Source organism: Chelonoidis abingdonii, chromosome 8 (genome assembly GCF_003597395.2).
Source record: "Chelonoidis abingdonii isolate Lonesome George chromosome 8, CheloAbing_2.0, whole genome shotgun sequence".
In the NCBI taxonomy this organism is placed as follows: domain Eukaryota; kingdom Metazoa; phylum Chordata; order Testudines; family Testudinidae; genus Chelonoidis; species Chelonoidis abingdonii.
The window spans coordinates 84,691,682-84,710,053 of NC_133776.1; the positions used below are offsets into that span (position 1 = coordinate 84,691,682).

The 18,372-nt window shown below is 37.4% G+C and overlaps 1 protein-coding gene across 3 annotated transcripts in view; it reads left to right on the top strand.

Moving 5' to 3' along the window:
* Nucleotides 1-18,372, top strand: part of LOC116819795 (ubiquitin carboxyl-terminal hydrolase 12-like) — a 50,581-nt gene that overhangs the window by 18,837 nt on the left and 13,372 nt on the right. For 2 of the 3 annotated variants that reach the window (XM_032771794.2, XM_032771795.2), the window contains exons 2-6: nucleotides 7,336-7,416; nucleotides 13,603-13,816; nucleotides 14,917-15,143; nucleotides 16,496-16,572; nucleotides 17,511-17,594. In XM_032771794.2, the coding sequence (XP_032627685.1) occupies nucleotides 7,336-7,416; nucleotides 13,603-13,816; nucleotides 14,917-15,143; nucleotides 16,496-16,572; nucleotides 17,511-17,594 (683 nt within the window). The remainder of the gene's footprint in view (nucleotides 1-7,335; nucleotides 7,417-13,602; nucleotides 13,817-14,916; nucleotides 15,144-16,495; nucleotides 16,573-17,510; nucleotides 17,595-18,372) is intronic. The other variant, XM_075068786.1, reaches the window with a different exon arrangement.

An 18,372-nucleotide genomic window follows, 5' to 3' on the forward strand; every position in this document is an offset into this window, starting at 1 on the left:
GGCGGGTCCAGACACACAGGGGGTTAGGCGGACGGGGAAGCAGCTCCCTGTACAGTGACTCTACCCCACCACAACTGAGGAGCGATGAAGGCAGGAAGTAGAGGAATGCGGAGCTTCCTGCAGCCAGAGAGGTTTCTAGGAGTGGATCTGACCTAGCCCTGGTCACTCCTTGCAGGGGAAGAGGAAGTCCCTTGCTGCCCAGCGGGACTAGCAGCTGGGTAGAAGCCACTAGCTGGGGCATCTCCAGCCCTCCCCCGCAGTGATTTACCTCTCTGCTAGCTGCTCCTGGCACCTGAAATGATGCACCCACACTGCTGGGGAGCGGCTCATGATTGCTCTTGCGGCTTCCCTTTGCTTCCCCATTAGAAAGCCATTTTTCTGTGGGGAAGCAACGAAATCTGCGCGGAACATGTATTCTGCATGCACACAATGGCGCAGAATTCCTCAAGGAGTAATACCAGTCATGGTGTTATAGACCTCTGTCATGTCCTCCCACAGTCATCTCTTTTTCAAGATGAACAGTTCCAGTCTTTTTAATCTCTCCTTGAATGGAAGCTGTTCCATACCCCTAATGAGTTTTTGTTGCCTTTCTGTCCTTTTCCAATTCTAATATATCATTTCTGAGATGGGTTGACTAAAATTGCATGCAGTATTCAACATGTGGATGAACCATGGATTTGTATAGTGGGTTTATAATATTTTCTGTCTTATGTCTCTCTTTCCTGTTGAACATTGAGCAGATATTTTCAGAGAACTAACCATGATGATGCAAAGATCTCTTTATTGAGTGGTAACAGCTAATTTAGAACCCATTGTTTTATATGTATAGTTGAGATTTTTTCCAGCGTATGTTACTTTGCCTTTATCAACACTAAATTTCATATGCCTTTTTGTTGCCCATTTAACCTGGTTTTGTGAGATCCCTTTGTAACTGTTTGCAGTAAGCGTTGGCCTTAACTATTTTAAGTAATTTAGTATCATCTGCAAACTTTGCCATCTCACAGTTTACACCTCTTTCCAGATCATTTATGAAGATGTTCAACAGCACAGGTCTCAGTACAGATCTTGGCGGACCCTGCTCTTTTCCTCTCTCCAGATACTCCATGATGGGTTTCCAGATGTCAGAACTCCTAAATCAGTTTTTAAATTGTATATAGATGAACTTGCCTTGTAGTTTCTTGGGCTCTGCTCTGTCACTTCAAGAGTAATGTGCTATTTATTATAATTAATTTTGTCCCCTTTAACAGGATAATCTTTGGCTGGCAGAGAACTAAGAACACTCATTCTAGGCAGGCGCTCCCTAATGTAGATGTTAGTGATATCCATGAGCAGTACTTGTTGGGCAGTAGTTGCTGCAACTATTGTAGAATATATATTATCCCCAGATTATGTTGATTTTTGGTCACAATTTAGCAGATGGCAGTATTTCCCCTACTTGCAAGCAAAGAAAGAAATAATTGCTTGGAACGTGTAGATTAGTATTTCCTGTGCAAAATCTTGCAGGTTATAACTAAGCTTCATGATATTTCTGTGAAGTATGGTGAACTATCACTGTTAACAGATGGATAAACTGCGGCACAGAAAGGTTAGGTGATTTGTCCAATACCATGAACTAAGCAAGTTGAAGGAACCCAAAATTCAAGTTTCCAGTCCCTCTAAACACTAGGGACCTGATCCAAAGCCAGTCTGTCAGTCGAAAGATTTCCATTGACTTCAGCGGGCGTTGTATCAAACTGTAAGACAATATTTGTGCTCTTATAACAGAATAAAACAGAATGGGGGAGGTCTCAATCAGGACAGATTGTTACCATTCCTTGGAGCTCCATAGGATTTGCAATATGGTAGAAATTGCTGGGGACAAGTGAGTGTGCATTGTTTCTGACTGTCAAGTGGTGTAAATAGTATCACCACATTAGTCAAAACCAAGAGGATGTATTCTTAGAATCAGGCAACCCTTCAGCTGGAAGATTTATGCTGGCTGGTGAATTTACAATTGATGTTTAATTCCTGCTCAAATAGCTATAGAAAGTTATACAGTAGTTCCTCTCTGAACCAAAGTATCAGAACAGTTTCTTAAGAATAAAGTATTTATATTGCAAGTTTCCATGGACATACTCCAAGGCTCATGGATGTACTTTTGGAAGCTGTATAGAAGGAATTATTTGCCCCTGGGGCTAGGGGATAATAAATCAGTTCTAATCTTGTCCACCTAACTGCTTTCTTTATACTATAAAGGAGTTACTCTGAAATACAAGCATGCTGAGAAGTGAAAGAGGAAGAGAGGTGGGAGACAGAGTTCCTATCCAAAAAGCAAGGAGAACCAGATTTAAATAAAAGTATTTGGTTCCATTAAATGTTGCACCTCTACCCTGCTATAACATGACCCGATTCAAGATGGGTTCGCATACAGTGCGGTAACCCTGGTGCTCAGGCGGCGCTTTAAAGGGTCTGAGGCTCTGGCTGCTGCGGGGACCCCTAGGCCCTTTAAATCACTGCCGGAGCCCTGCTGCCACTACCCCGGGGTTGCAACAGCAGGGCTCAGCCAGCGATTTAAAGGGCCCGGGCTTCCCGCAGCGGCTGAAGCCCAGAGCTCTTTAAATCACCTCCGGAGCCCTGCAGCTGCTGCTACCCTGGGGCTGCGGCAGCAGGGCTCGCCGGTGATTTAAAGGGCTTTGGGCTTCGTCTGCTGCAGGGAGCCCTGGGTCCTTTAAATCACCGCTGGAGCTCTGCCGCTGTTACCCCGGGGCTGTGGCAGTGGGACTCCGCCAGCGATTTAAAGGAGCTGGGGGGTCCTCGCTGCCGGAGCCCCGGGCTCTTTAAATCACCGCTGCAGGCCTGCCACCGCTACCCCAATATAACAGCGTTTCACATATAACGCGGTAGGGATTTTTGTTTCCCTATAACCGCGTTATATTGGGGTAGAGGTGTGTTCTAAAAGGTAACATGATACATGTGAATTACCAGTGTTAAGATTCTGAATCTGATTTAACTAGGCTTAACTGTCAGCTTTTGAGTACTAAGGTGATTGATTGAGTCATTCTTAATCAGAATTGTATCAGTAGCCTGGGAAGCAGACTAGTTTGCAAACAGTCAGTAAATCTGTTTATAATCTGTAGTTAAAACCTAATCCCCTATACACAGCTTGAATCATGTATATTAAGTAAAACAAAATCTTGCATTTCTGCATTATAGGTGTTACAGTCACTGTTGGTTTTCCAGCAAACAGCTTGCCATCCGATCAAGGGTAAATTCTCACCCTGTGTTTATCACTGTAGAATTCAAAACTATTGTATTACTGTCTATATATGGAATATATAACGCTTCCCAGTGTGTAGATTTCCTGCAAGCACAAACAGTTATAACTTCTCAAATTACAATTTATGGTAAGAGTTTGTAATAATTTTTGCACTTTTAACCCTTTAGTTTGATTTTGAATTGTAAAGAGCTTCCTATTTCCGGTATTTACGTTTGGAAACAAGGTACTGTTCTTCATGACCAGATAATATTTGTCTGTCCTGAGGCAGCTCTCTAGTTAAAAAATAAAACAGAAGTCTTGTCTCTTTATTTATTCTTTCCAAGTACAGTTCTAAACTTTTACACAACCTAGGGTTTTTTTTTTATTGGGGGAAAGAAGGGGAAGAGGGCAGGGGAGATCTCTTCCCTTCCCCAGTTTGCCATTGTGAGCATGACTATGTGCTTGCTCCATCAGATTACATTTTAAAATCCGATTTGCACAATTGCATGATGTTTGAAACTCGTAGCATTTCAGTTGATCTGATTTCTTTGAAAAATGTGTAGCAAATGCTATGCTAATAGAGGTCAATTATGCCACAAACAATGAGTGCAGTAGCAATTTGGCTACTTTTAAGCAGTCAAATTTGTCATCTAACTGTAGAATTAATTTGCAAACTATTAGAAGTAGTGACAACATGATCTCTGCTCTGAAATCCCAGCGTTAAAGGGACAAACTGTTTCGTTTCAGCTTTTCAGAAGCATCATATTTTAATAACATAATGACCCAGGTTATTGCACAATCTTCAGCATTCTTTGTCTGGCTGTTGTAGCTCTGCACCCTAACATTTTGAAGATTTTAGTGTAAACATTTTGGTGTCCTGTAGGTCCGGTTTTACCTAGGACTGTTGCCAATGAGTTTTTGGAATTAAATTTGGGGCTGTGACACCTCAACAGTAACCTAGTTAGTTTTCTCTGTGTGTTTCTCAGTGACAGGATCACCATCCTACAGTAAAGACCTTAGAGATCTATCATGCATGTGTATGATGAGGATCATTTGTAAATCTGTCAAAATCTAAGTTTCCTAACCGTGTATTAACCAATTTTTATCACAAATCATGTTGCTTCTTATGTTTTGTGATTCCTTTCTATTTCTTCAATCTAGGTCATTCCCTATAGATTTGAAATAAGAAATCTGACTGCAGAGTTTCCATACTTCTAGTTAAACTAGATTTTTTTTATAGTAAGTTTTCTACTTTTTATAAGTAGTCACAACAGCTTTACAAAGTTACTGTAAACATGTAACAGCCCAAGTTACTTGCCCATCGTTTGTCCTAGTGATTGATGATAAAAATGCTTATAGCATTTACTTGTTCATTAAAAACATTACTAACTGTGGGGAAATGGGTGAATGGCACTTTGCAAGGCTGAGCAATAGTATACTTAAACTTTTTGTTTTGTTTAATTCTTCTTCAAGGTTTCAGTGATTTAAGCCTGGTCTGTACTTAAAATTTTGGTTGACATAGCTTTGTTGGCTAGGGGTGTGAAAAATCCACACCCATGAGCAATGCAGCTATGCTGACCTAACTTCCAGTATAGGTGCAAATAGGTTGATGGAAGAGTACTTCTGTCAATTTACCTACCATTGCTTGGGGAGACGGTGTTCTACCTTGACAGAAAAACCCCTTACATCAGTGTAAGCTGCATCTATGCTACCAGATTATGCTGGCATAGCTACAGTGCTGTAGCTATACTGGTATATTTCCTGTAGTGTAGATATGCTTGTATAGTCCCTGCAGCGTAGATATACCCACCGTGTAAAGACTGGATCTCTAATGTCTTAATCCTACCTGTTCTTAGTAATGCTTTCCAGGAACAACAGAGCAGAAAAGATTGAATTTCTAATGTGAAATATGAGCAGAAACTAAAACCTTGGAAGCTGGGGTGAGAATCCTTTCTGTGTTCTTTTATACATCGTAAAGATGCAAAAGAGATACAATCCTAATTTTTTTCTCATCTGTAGGCCAGTTTTAGTTTTATTATTGTTCATCACGTATGAAAACTTAAAGGATATGCAAAATAGCCAAATGAATATTTCTGCTGGAACATCACCTTTTGCATTTGCTAATTTTTTATGATTTTCAACTATGCAAATGTCAGAGTTCATTAATACAGTTTTTTACTTAATATTTTAATTTTCACTTTCAGTTACATTTATTTAAAAAAGCTGGAACAGCATTGAAAAGATTTTGTGAGATTATTAAAAGGACTCAAAGCATGTCTGAGCATCTTTAGATTAAAAAAAAATAGCTATAGAAAAGCACTTGCCATTAGTGATTCAGATGCCTTAAAATGCTGTTTGAGCTATAAATAGGATGCTAACAGAAGATTTGAAATTGGAACCTGGCAACTGACAGGCACAGTTCTAGATTATTCAGCAGTCTTCACATACATTTTCATAGGTAGTGTCTTCTGGTAATCCACTTTCTCGTGTAGTTTGACTTCCTCAGTGGATGATTCAGGGAGACACACTGTTCCTTTCCTGTAGCACACTCCTCCACTTAAAGATCTATTTTCTCTCATGGTACCCATCTTGCCTATCATTCTTCCTGCCCTTCAGTCTGTTTTCTTTAATCCATCTACATAGCGAATTTATTTTGAGTTCCTTGTTTATTTTTATAGCACATGCTCCACTAAATTTAAATGAACTTCCTGGATGACTGACTAATCAGATCTCCTTAGTGAATGTGGAAAAACTTTTTTTTTGTCTAGCAAATTTTTGTATAGATTCAAGTGCAAAAATCTCTCAGTTTGATCAGTAGTTTGTAGTTTTGATGTTCACCCCAAGATAAAACAGTATCTTCTTTTAAATATAAACCCATAGTGGGGTATTATAAACTGGAGTTTTTAAGATGAAAGCATGATATCTTGATAATATGAAATGAATTTAAATGAAGTGTCCATACTATGTTGCTATTTTAGGAGTTGTATAGCGAACTGCAAATAATGTTTTAGGTCCTATTCCTACAAGCAGATCCATGCAGATACATTGAAGGATCGGTGGGAGGCAGGAAGAGGGAGCGATAAATTATATTTTTACACTCTCTTGAAACTCTCAAATGTTATAAAATCATTTTTTCAAAATTTAAAATTTGTTGTGAAAATATGGCAGTTGCAACTGTTTGATTTTTAAAAAAGACCAGTACTTCACTGTTTTCACATACTTTTTTTCTATTTGTAATATCTTTGGAAATATTGAAAATGAGCTACATTTCTGGTTTAAATTTTAAAGTTTCTTTGATTTTTAAAATTAATGCTACAAGAGTGACATAAACCAAAAAAGATGTTGCTTTTCCATTGTCCAGCATTAATAAACCGTTTTTGTTCTTCACTGCCTTGGTCCCCAGCACCCTTGCTGGAAGCTTACTATGCTAGAGCTAGTTGCACCAACATTGCTAAGGTTGTGTTCTAGTTTTCAGTTAGGTTCTAGAAATAAAGTAGAATCAAACATTTGAACAAAAATGTGCCATGCTACCATGATGATTCCAGCCTTGCAAGCACACATCACTGTCTTGTAGATAACATTTGAATTAGTATGCAGGAGTCCAGTACATTCTCTGTAAAACTAAATTGTTGCAATTTAATTTTAGACCCACTAAAAGATTGTACAGCAAAGTTCAATATCTGTCTTCCATCAAGGTACATATTAACTTGCTTTACCTTCCTTCTTTAAAATCTGAAATGCACAAATAGTCTAACATTGAATTAATTTTTGATGAAAGAGGACCTATTACATTAACAGCTAGGTCTGGTCCAGTGGTCTTATCCCGCAATTTCTTAAGAATCATGGAAAGAGATTTTAAAAAATTGTATTCATTGAACCCTGAAATCTAAGCAACAAGCATTATTTTAAAGCATTACTTCACATCTACATTCACTTCCCCTTATGTATAATATAAAATGTTTTAATTAACAGTTCCATTCTCACTCTCTTTGTTTTACTTTGTTTTAATAGAAATATTAGATTTTTTTTGAGAGAGAGTTTTTTCCTAGTAGTCATATGTGGGGTTTTGTTTTTGTCCCCCTCCCCCTCCCCCTCCCCAGGGCGCCAATGCCTCTGCTTTGGAGAAAGAGATTGGTCCTGAACAGTTTCCTGTGAATGAACATTATTTTGGCTTGGTCAATGTGAGTGAATTTTCTTTACTATTTTTAAAATGCTGTTTTCTATTTCAATCCTCCTATTCTGAAATTGACAGGATTCTCTTTTAGAACCTTATACATGGGTTGTTCTGGCACAAAGTAGAAATCTATTTAAGCACTACATCCTGTAACATGCATGCTAAATTTTGTTTTTAACTAAAAGATTAATCTTAAAAGTTAACTGTAGTGAAATAGAAAATGTTAATGATTACAAAATTCTGTGGGACATTCATTCTTGGGCACACTTTTAAATATAGGATCAGAAAAGCCCATTAGATCATAGGCTAGATAAAAGCAGAGTATGGTTGTCCAGCAGAGAAGATGTATCAAATATTAAACTGTTACTTGGGTGGGTCTTAGTCCCAAAGGCTCAAACCAAAAAAAGCTGTTTGCTTTTCAAATCCCATGTTTTTCGTATGGGCTTAGAGGGGACAGTCCTGTTTGAGGAAAGATCAGAGAATACAGAAAAATACCAGCTAAGTCATTTCCCTTTGTATAGAAATGAACGTTTTTTCAGGCTTGAATCCTCATGAGAGCTCCGGCTTAAAACAACTGTTTGCCATAACTTCAGTCAGTTTTCGTGTTTACAGTATGATTAAGACCTCTAAGGCCATAAAAATTGCCTAATTTGCAATGTTATAACTAAATTAAGGATTGTGAAAAGAATGCAACATTATTCTATCACTTATGTTTAGGATGTCAGATTAATGCTTCTGGATAAGGAAGGTGAATGTAACATTCAATCTATCACACCCTTTTATTAATAATACGATGTAAAAAAGTGAAATGTTTACAATTATCACAGGACATAGTTCATTTTTTATGTGAAAAATATAGCTCTGGTTAACTTCATTCACAGTAAATTAAACTTAGCTCTTCCTCCCTTAGTGGATCATTTAGACACACATTTCACCTCAGAACTGAAACAACCTAATATACTGAATAGTGCTAATATAGTTACTAACGTATTGCTTGCTTACAGCTGCACATTGTGAACACATTTGATTTATTTGATTTTTATTTTGTCCGTAGCAGATCATGTTCTCAGTCACTCAATAATCTAAACGCACTGAATTATCTTCCTTAAGTGTTGTGTTAATGGCCATTCCAATGCTTCTGAGATTTGTATCATAATGGGAAAATATGGAAGGCATGTTCTGTTGTAGCTTATATACTGAAATGATAAATAGTGTGAAGAAGAAAAAATTGCCTTCTAAAAATAGAGAAAAATCCTTTTACCACCCACATGCAATATTCAAAAGGACAAAATATGTCTAATATCTGTAGTTTGTTTCCTTTGATAATTTTTTTGCATTTTTACTTCACTATCAAAAATTCCTTCCTCACTACCTCATTTTTTCCCCTCCTGTTGGTCTCAGTCCTCTTGATAAAGTGAAAAGTCATCTGGAGCACCTGAAAAGGTTTGCAGAACAGTTTTTTTCCTCTTCAGATTATAATCCTCTATTGTGAAACTATAACATTTTCAATTTTAAAAGGTTTCTGTCCTCCAAGTGCAGTCTGATGGGAATTCTCTGTAGAGGAGTAATTTTAAAATGATTTTAAATTCCATTAAAATTAGTTAGCATTTTTGATAAATATTTTGTTTTAAGCAGGATTTGTTAAACTGAAAATCATGTGTTTTGATTTTTTTAAAAAATTAGTTAAAAGTAATTTCATGTTATGTACTGGCCTGAATCCTCTAGTCATTTTTCGTGGCTATACAATGACATTTTCCTGTTCAGAAGACACAAACAACTTTCCTGTTGCTGTGTGGGCTCCCATAGGGGAAATTGACTGTAAAGAAGAAACAGTGAAACTGACTAGACAAAGAGCTGTTACACAACATGAATAAATGGAAAAGGTTTTTTTATTAAAATTGTGTAGTTAAGTGTTATCATAGTAATGTTTATTTCAGAAAGTGTATTCTCTGTAATACAAGTGAGGGCAAGGTCAGTAGCTGAGTTCTTTAGTACTTTTGGGGTAATATCTTGGCCATCTTGAAGTCAGCAGAAGTTTTGCTATGGATTTCAGTGAGGCCAGGACTTCACTGTTGGTGTTTTTACTACTTTTGTCTTGAAATTCTAATACAAGCTCTTTGAGTTATGTGCTTTCTTGTGTTTGTAAAGTGTTTGCACTTTTGCATGCAACATAGTTAATCGCACCAGAGTTGTATATGCAAGACCTATTAATTCCACACATTGTGATCTCATAGACTCATAGACTTTAAGGTCAGAAGGGACCATTATGATCATCTAGTCTGACCTCCTGCACAAAGCAGGCCACAGAATCCTACCCATCCACTTCTATAACTAACCCCTAACCTATGTCTGAGTTATTGAAGTCTTCAAATTGTGGTTTGAAGACCTCAAGCTGCAGAGAATCCTCAAGCAAGTGACCCATGCCCAACGCTCAGAGAAGGTGAAAAACTCCAGCGCTCTGCCAATCCTGCCCTGAGGAAAATTCTTCCTGACCCAAAATATGGCGATCAGTAAACCTGAGCTAGCGTGTGGCAAGACCACACCAGCACCCAGTGAAAGTGTCTGCAGTAACTCAGATCCATCCGTATAACATCCCATCACAGACATGGCAATTACTGCTCATATCAAGATCATTTGCAAAATTAGGCTATCCCATCATACCGTCCTTCAAAACTTATCAGAGCTAGTCTTAAAGCCGATATGTTTTTGCCCCCACTACTCCCCTTGGAAGGCTGTTCCAGAATTCACCCTCTAATTGGTTTGAGAAACCTCGTCAATTTTGAGTCTAAAAACTTCCTAGTTCCGTTATACCCATTGTTCTTGTGTCCACATGTATAAGCTTAAATAATCCTCTCCTCCTAAATTAATCTCTTGATATACTTGTATAAGAGCAAGCATACCTCCGCATCCTTCTTTTGGTAGGCTAAACAAGCAAGCTGCTTTGAGTCTCTTTCATGGGACAGGTTTCCATTCCTCGGATCATCCTAGAGCCGTCTCTGAACTGTTCAGTTTGGAATTCATCTTCTTAACATTGGAGACCAGAATGACACATATTCCAGATGAGGTTCCACAGTGCCTTATAACGTACTAACCTCCTTTTTTGCTGGAAACTCGCCTGATCATTGATAAACTGGCATTAGCTTTTTTAATGGCCATATCACATTGGCGGCTCATAGTCATCCTGTGATCAACCAATACTCCAAGGTCCTTCTCCTCCTCTGTTACTTCCAACTGATGTGTTCCCAATTTATAACTAAAATTCTTATTATTAATCCCTAAATGCATGATCTGATTCCTCTGTGTGTACCATCAAAAACCACATTGACCTTTTTGCTGCCATATCACAGTGTAAACTCACTAACCCAGAAATTAGCAATGCTGAAAGAACTGGAGGTTAGTAATGGACAGCAATTCCTCTATTAACCTCCTGTTCTTTCAGTATTGCTAGTTTCTAGGATTTTGCCTCCCATTAAATATGTTTTGGGGATTTCCCCCCCTCCAAATATATGAGCTAGTATTCTTCCAAAAGATCTTCATTTTTCTTTTGTGCTAGTGTTTCCAGTCTTTCCAGGTCCTCTTGCATTATTTCTCTGTCATCATTGGTGTTGTCAACACTTGCCAATTTTGTATCATCTACAGATTTCATGAGTGTGCTGGTTATTTAGACTTATAGGTTATTATTAAAGAGATGGACTAAGAATAAACATAAATTAAATGTTTGTTCAGCTTGTATATTTATTTTGATCATGTAGCTAACAATTTTAAACCATGGTTCCTCATTTCATGTACCATGTAAAGTGATGTTAATGCAACTATAAGGATGACAAGGCTGTAACCTTTTGAGCTGCATGAATTAAATTTTAATTTTATATTTCTCTCAGCCAGAAAATTGACTATTTAACTTGCAATCGTTCTGCTACAGTAATTATACAGAATTCTGGCGTATGCTGTAGCCATATTCCCAGAGTATCACTTAATATGATTATCAGTATTCTACAGTTGGTTTATTTGTATGTTAATTATGGTTGTTTAAAATATTTCACCCAGAATGCTCTTGAGATGCAGAGCTCATTTACAAGAAAATTCTCAGGACAGGCAGACCGGAAATCATTGATTGTTACTCAAAAAAGCCAAAACAATGTTATACAATCCAGTCATTATAAAATAAATTGTGCAAATTACTGTAAACAGAAGGAACCATACCACCAGAAATGAACTATTTCATGTCATTGTATAAAAGCATCTAACTTTTCAGTATTTTAAGCATTCCTCCTTGTTAAGCAATCTGGGACACATTGCCTCTAGACATTACATATCATCAGCCCTGTCCTCTAATGACACAGCCTTCAGATATGGCAGATGTAGAACAGCTGCTCTTAGATATCGCTGCATCATGTGTTTTTGCTAATATTTCATTGTAAACAGGAAATACTTAATGTGTTACTTACTTGTTGTCTCAAAAGGCATATTGATATCTGACACAGGCAAACATAAAATTTGAATCCACCTATTGTGACCTTGTTACAATACTGTAATAGAACTGATCTGAAGGGATACAGTGATGCTACCAGTTGCCATCCTGTCATTTTGCTTCTTGTCTCCAGGTTATGGTCTTGGGTCTCTCAGTAGCACCTCTTCACATCAGTGACTGCAGCTTCAGTCCTGTGCAGGACTAATAATCATGCTGTCACTCACTAGTTTTACCTGCCTGACAAACCCTGGAATAGCCTTTTCTTAGCAGACATTCACTGTATTATCCCCTATACACATAGCCCTCCCCTCAATAAATTAACTATAGTGGTTGCTTGTGTAAATAAAATAGAATTTTAATACTAACTAAATTACCACAGAAAAAAACTTGCAGTTAAGATAACAACTGCTTTGATCCAAATCCTTGATAAGTTTGGTAAAGGTATTATATTAACATAGTACATAGGAAATGAGAGAAAGGAATACTACTTCAGAACCTATAATGAAGAATCTGTTCCACCCAGCTGCTCTTCTTGTCAGTCATGACACCTTTAAATTGACGTGTTTTAAGGTCCAGATAAAACTCCACTACTATTAGTTCAATCCCCTGAAATATAGGCTAATCTTTTGATATTTAGTTCTTATAATTAATGCTAAAATTTCCCATTTGATCCACAGCACATACTGATTATTCATTAATATGTACCATTCTTGATCCTTGTTTTCTAAAAGGTGTAAGATACTTGGCCCAATTTACCCAGATACTGTAATTTAGTCTTTGATAAAGAATTGTGGTAACTGAAACTTTGTTTGAGGAAAATTTACTTACACACTATCTGGGCTTCCAAGATGGAAGGCGGTTCAATCTAATGTTTACTTTTAGTTTCTCCTATCCGATGGGAATTATGGCCAAGATTTTAAACATGGCTAGTGACTCTGTTGCCTTAGCTTTTGCATGTCCAAAATGAGCCACTTTGGATGGGCCTCTGAAAATCAAGGGGTTTATCAAGTTCTGTCCCAAAAGTCACTTTTAAAAATATCTTGACTGATGAACCTTTGTATGTTTTTCATTTAAAACTCTTAAGTGGTTGTAAAGAATGCAAATTCAGTAAGTGTCCTTCCAGTGTTTTCTTTTACTTTTAAGATGTTCCTAGTGCTATGAATGTTCCTTACTATAACTATTGAGGATACCTACTCTTAACAGTTAACGTTTTTTAAAAGGCCATGGTAACATCTTCCATAAAAATAGGCTTCCTCACTAGTTAACATATGGATAATTAATTAGAAAGATCATTAGTCTGTTGCTCTGCCAGAATTACAAATGTCAGTTCTCAGTACCTTCACAATAAGTGATTGCTCAGAACACCAAAATTTGGATGGGTCTATCGTGCTAAAAATCTTATGCAGACAACCTTCCTTAATTATATAACTTTAGACAAAATTTTAAAAATCTCATTTTTCACTCTGTTCAGACAAAGAAATTGTCATGATCTGTCGTTCACATTTTGATTCTTGTGCTGTTGTGATTTAGGTTTCCAGCATTTCAGATGGAATGTCTCAATTAGAAAAGCAGTCATGGAGTTTTTTAATTTCATAAAAATATTTCTCTATATATTAGTTTTTGTACTCCTCTTTTTGTCCTTAGCTTCCTCAGTGTCTCTTTGTTGGTTTCTTTTTAACAGATGTAATAATGGAAATATGTGTCTTGTTCTGTTTTAACCAGTTTGGCAATACCTGCTACTGCAACTCAGTTCTACAGGCACTTTATTTTTGTCGCCCGTTTCGGGAAAAAGTTTTGGCATACAAGGTCCAGCCCCGGAAGAAGGAAAGCCTCCTTACGTGCCTCTCCGATCTCTTTAACAGCATTGCCACACAAAAGAAGAAGGTGGGGGTCATCCCACCTAAGAAATTTATTTCCCGGTTGAGGAAAGAAAATGGTAAATGAATAACTGAAGTACCTGATCAAATTTCAATATTAGGATATTAGGCTCCACATTTTTAAGTAACCCAAACTCTTTTCAAGTGTATCTAGTGACTGGCATTTGGCAAGGTTTACTAACTGGGTTTTAAAAGGTTCATGCCCCAATTTATGTCGTACAGATTTTCACCGCTTGTGTAGTATGAAGCGTGTGTAGATGGTCCCTGTAAAGTATCTTTATTTAAGGTGGGTTTTCATCTGGTTTAGTGATCCCATCCTGATGTCGGCCAGTCACATAGAGGGTAGGGAGCCCAGAGCTTTGGATACCCTGGCTATTCTGTGCTAGTATAATGCCAGTACAGAAGTCTGTAACAAGCCATTACAACTTAAAGCATCATTAGCAATGATTTAAATTGTACCATGAACTGGGTACATGCATAGTTAAGGCCAGATTAGGGAAGCTCAGATGTGGCTTAAAGTCACTCTCACCCTCTCTTTCTCTCCTTTACTCAGGGCAAGAAAAAAGTAATAGGTAATCAGTTTCTATCTTCGTACTGGGAATCTAGTGGTTATTTCCCAGGACTAGTTGCGAAGAACTTTGTTCATGTTATCTTTTCAAGCCCAATCAGAGATTGTAAATTATCATTGATTTATAGGATTTTTTTCATTTTCCTCCTGAGGTAAGATATTGGCCTTCATGTACCAGTGGTCCCTTGCAGCACATCTAAACATACTCTTCTTACCCTTATTCCCCAAATAATCAACCGAAGCCAATTTTACATGTTTGCCAGGCCAGCCTCCCTTAACTTAAGGAGCGTAACTAATTTTCAGAAGGCTACCTTCCTCCTGGGAGCCAAGAAGTAGGAGAGCGCGTAACCTGAAGTCCATAACAACTGTTGCTAGAACTACATAATTACAGCTCTGTTTCATATAGCATCTTCAGAGAGGTAAATACTGTTAACTAATAGCAGTGGCTAAAAGAATTTAAAAATTATAGAAGAGAGAGAAGAATGTGTAGTGCTTCACTAAAGCAGAGTGGCCTTATAAAGTTTGTGCTTTAACAATAGCGTTATTGTTATGCTCTTTCATTCTTCCCAATCTTTTCTGTTTCCTTTCCAGAGTTATTTGATAATTATATGCAGCAAGATGCACATGAATTCCTAAACTATCTACTAAACACTATTGCTGACTTACTACAAGAAGAGAAAAAACAGGAGAAACAGAATGGCAAACTCCAGAATGGCAGCATTGAGAGTGAGGAAGGAGACAAAACTGATCTGACATGGGTCCATGAAATCTTCCAGGGAACACTAACCAACGAAACCAGATGTCTTAACTGTGAAGCTGTATGTTGAAAAACAAAACATCTCTTTATTTGATTTTTCAAAGGCACTGGACCATTTTCCCTAATTCTAAACAAAATTTTTCATTTATTAGGGTAGATGAAATTGAACATTTTCTGATTAAAAATTGAACCTAACCTATTTTATGGCTGTATCAGCTGTCCATTCAAACTAGTACTCATTAAGGTATGTTTCTTAGTAAAAGCGCAGTGTCCTTTCCTTCCCCCTCCTCATTTCCACCAAAGCAGTTTGCACCTGGCTGATAGGAGCCATCTTTTTGTCCTGTTGTAATTTCTTGTGACAGTCATAGTGTATGTTGTGTTTCCACAAGAGTTACTCACCATTTACTTAGTGCTAAATTTGCTGTGGTGGTGTAGCCATGTTTGTGTCAGAATGTTAAGGAGACAGGATAGTGAGGTAATATCTTTTATTGGACCAACTTCAGTTGGTGAAAGAGACAAGCTTGTAAGCTACACAGACCTCTTCTTCAAGTCTGGGAAAGGTACTCCTGAATTTGTGTTTTAACCAAGTGTTTTCAAGTCAAAAGATTACGTTTCTTGTTAATCCATAATCACTGTGTTGAGAACAAAGGAAGGATCAGAAAGACTGAAACTGAAAGAACCACTTTTGGGCTGGGAATTTGTACTTAGCCATGTAATCATTGGTTTAACAGTATTTCAAACAAATGAAAGCCCCATTGTGAGGAAAAGAAAAATTAGTATGATATTGGATAGCAACATTTTTTCAAATAGCTCCAAATACTAGTCAGCACTTTAAATCTAAATTATTTGTATGATTTAAAAAGGAACCTTCCAAAAATGGCACCAAATGGGGTTCTTTCTCAGGGATTTTAAGACTAAATGTGATTGACTAACGAGTCCAAAGATGTTTTCCTGAAAGCCGGGCCTTATCACTCACCCCAGAGTCTGAAAATCCAGTTCTTTCTGTCTCTTATATCCTTCCCAGTACTAAAGAGTCTGAAATATGGCAGATAATTGTATTGCTGTACAAAGTAGAATAGAATCCTTTTAAAGCCTCTCTAGCCTTCTGAGCACCATCAATGGTAAAAACTTGGTTTTGTCAGTAAAATAGGCAGATATGACTTGCAGGCACATGAGGAAGACATTGTACAAGAAGCTTCCTTTTTTACAGTCTCTTTTTGGACTAGACCTACACGTCAGATTGTTTCAGTATTTCTCGAGTAGTGCAGGAAAGGCCCTCGTACTGCATTTATACATTTGTCAAACTCTAAAGCTTCCTACTTGGAATCACAACATCTGTACCATTTCAGAGACTTGAAGCAATTCTAAACCTGCCAGATTTCAAGCCGCAATGACGTATTTATTTTTTTTAAGGTTAGTAGCAAAGATGAGGACTTCCTGGACCTATCGGTTGATGTGGAACAAAATACATCAATTACGCATTGCCTAAGGTAAATGAAAAGGAATGTGGTTGGAAGAACCACATCTGCACATAGTCTGAATGGAGCGGCTACTTTAGGTATTCAGTTGTGCAGCAGTTTAGGACTCAAGTTTACCGTAAACTAATGAATTCTGCACAAGATCCTGTTATACAGAAAGTCTACCAAAACTGTAAGAATTATCCATTTAATTGTGTCTTCTAAGGCTGTTAATACCACATCATGTGTTCAGAGTTTTTCAAAACTAAGTGTTCATGTTTCTTTTTTTTTTTTTCCAAAACATTTTTACTTTGTCACCCTGCTGCTGCATTTTGCTGAAATGCTCCTGCTCTTCATTAAAGAATTCTTGAGCTTCTGAGGGCAGGCAACAGGGCATTCTTGTTGAACAGCTCTCTGCTTTAGAATTAACTCTCTGATAGCTTGTCAAAGCCCAAGCTTATCAACCCAGGACTATGCAAGATGCATTCATTGGACCTGGCTTTTTAATAGCTGATAACGGCACTAATGATGAGTGAGTTGGGGGGGGGGGGGGGATTATGTGCTTTTGTGGGCAAACTTTGGCAAGTGTTAATGAGTTTTAATTTTTGTACATGTCCTCAAATATCACACAATAGATGTGAACTAGATAATTGGACAACCAAAACCATGACAGCCTATATTGCTGTGTGCTCTACCCTTCGGTTTGACTGACTGATCAGATACTGGTCAGTTCATGTTCTGAAGGGCTCTATATCCAAATTTCCTCAGCTAGAATTTTAGATCCCACAACATGGGACTGGGACAAGTTAAAACCAGTGGCTGGGATATTCTTGTTTGAGAAAAATCCTCATCTGTGGTATATTTCTTTTCTGTGATAGCAGATAATAATAGGATGGTAAAATGATAAGTAGAGGGTGTGACTAAGGTTCCCACATGTTTGTAATTCATTTTTTTGTTCTCAACTTCCACAGGGGGTTCAGTAATACTGAGACTTTATGCAGTGAATATAAATACTACTGTGAGCAGTGTCGCAGTAAACAGGAAGCACAGAAGAGGTAAGGTTAGGATATGCTGGAAAATGTTAATGTTCTTTCTTGGCAGGGACAGATGTTAGTGTAAATTGTAGGGCTGTTGATTAATCACAGTTAACTCATGTGATTAACTCAAAAAATTAATTGTGATTTTAAAAATTAATCACAATTGCACCTTTAAACAATAGAATACCAATTGAAATGTATTAAATATTTTTGGATGTTTTTCTACGTTTTCAAGTATATTAATTTCTATTACCACACAGAATACAAAGTGTACAGCACTCACTTTATATTATTTTGATTACAAATATTTGCACTGTAAAAACGATAAACAAAATAATAATTTTCAGTTCATCTCATACAAATACTGAAGTGCAATCTCTTTATCATGAAAGTGTAACTTACAAATGTAGATTTTTTTGTTACATAACTGCACTCAAAAACAAAACAGTGTGAAACTTCAGAGCCTACAAATCCACTCAAGTCCTACTACTTGTTCAGCCAATCGCTTAAAAAAAAAATTTGCTTACATTTGTGGGAGATATTGCTGCCTGCTTCTGATTTACAGCATCAGCTGAAGGTGAGAACAGGCGTTTGCATGGCACTTTTGTAGCGGGTGTTGCAAGGTATTTATGTGCCAGATATGCTAAACATCCGTATGCCCCTTCATGCTTTGGCCACCATTCCAGAGGACATGCTTCCATGCTGATGATGATTATTTAAAAAAAAAAACACATTCATTAAATTTGTGACTGAACTCCTTGGGGGAGAATTGTATGCCTCCTATTTTGTTTATCCG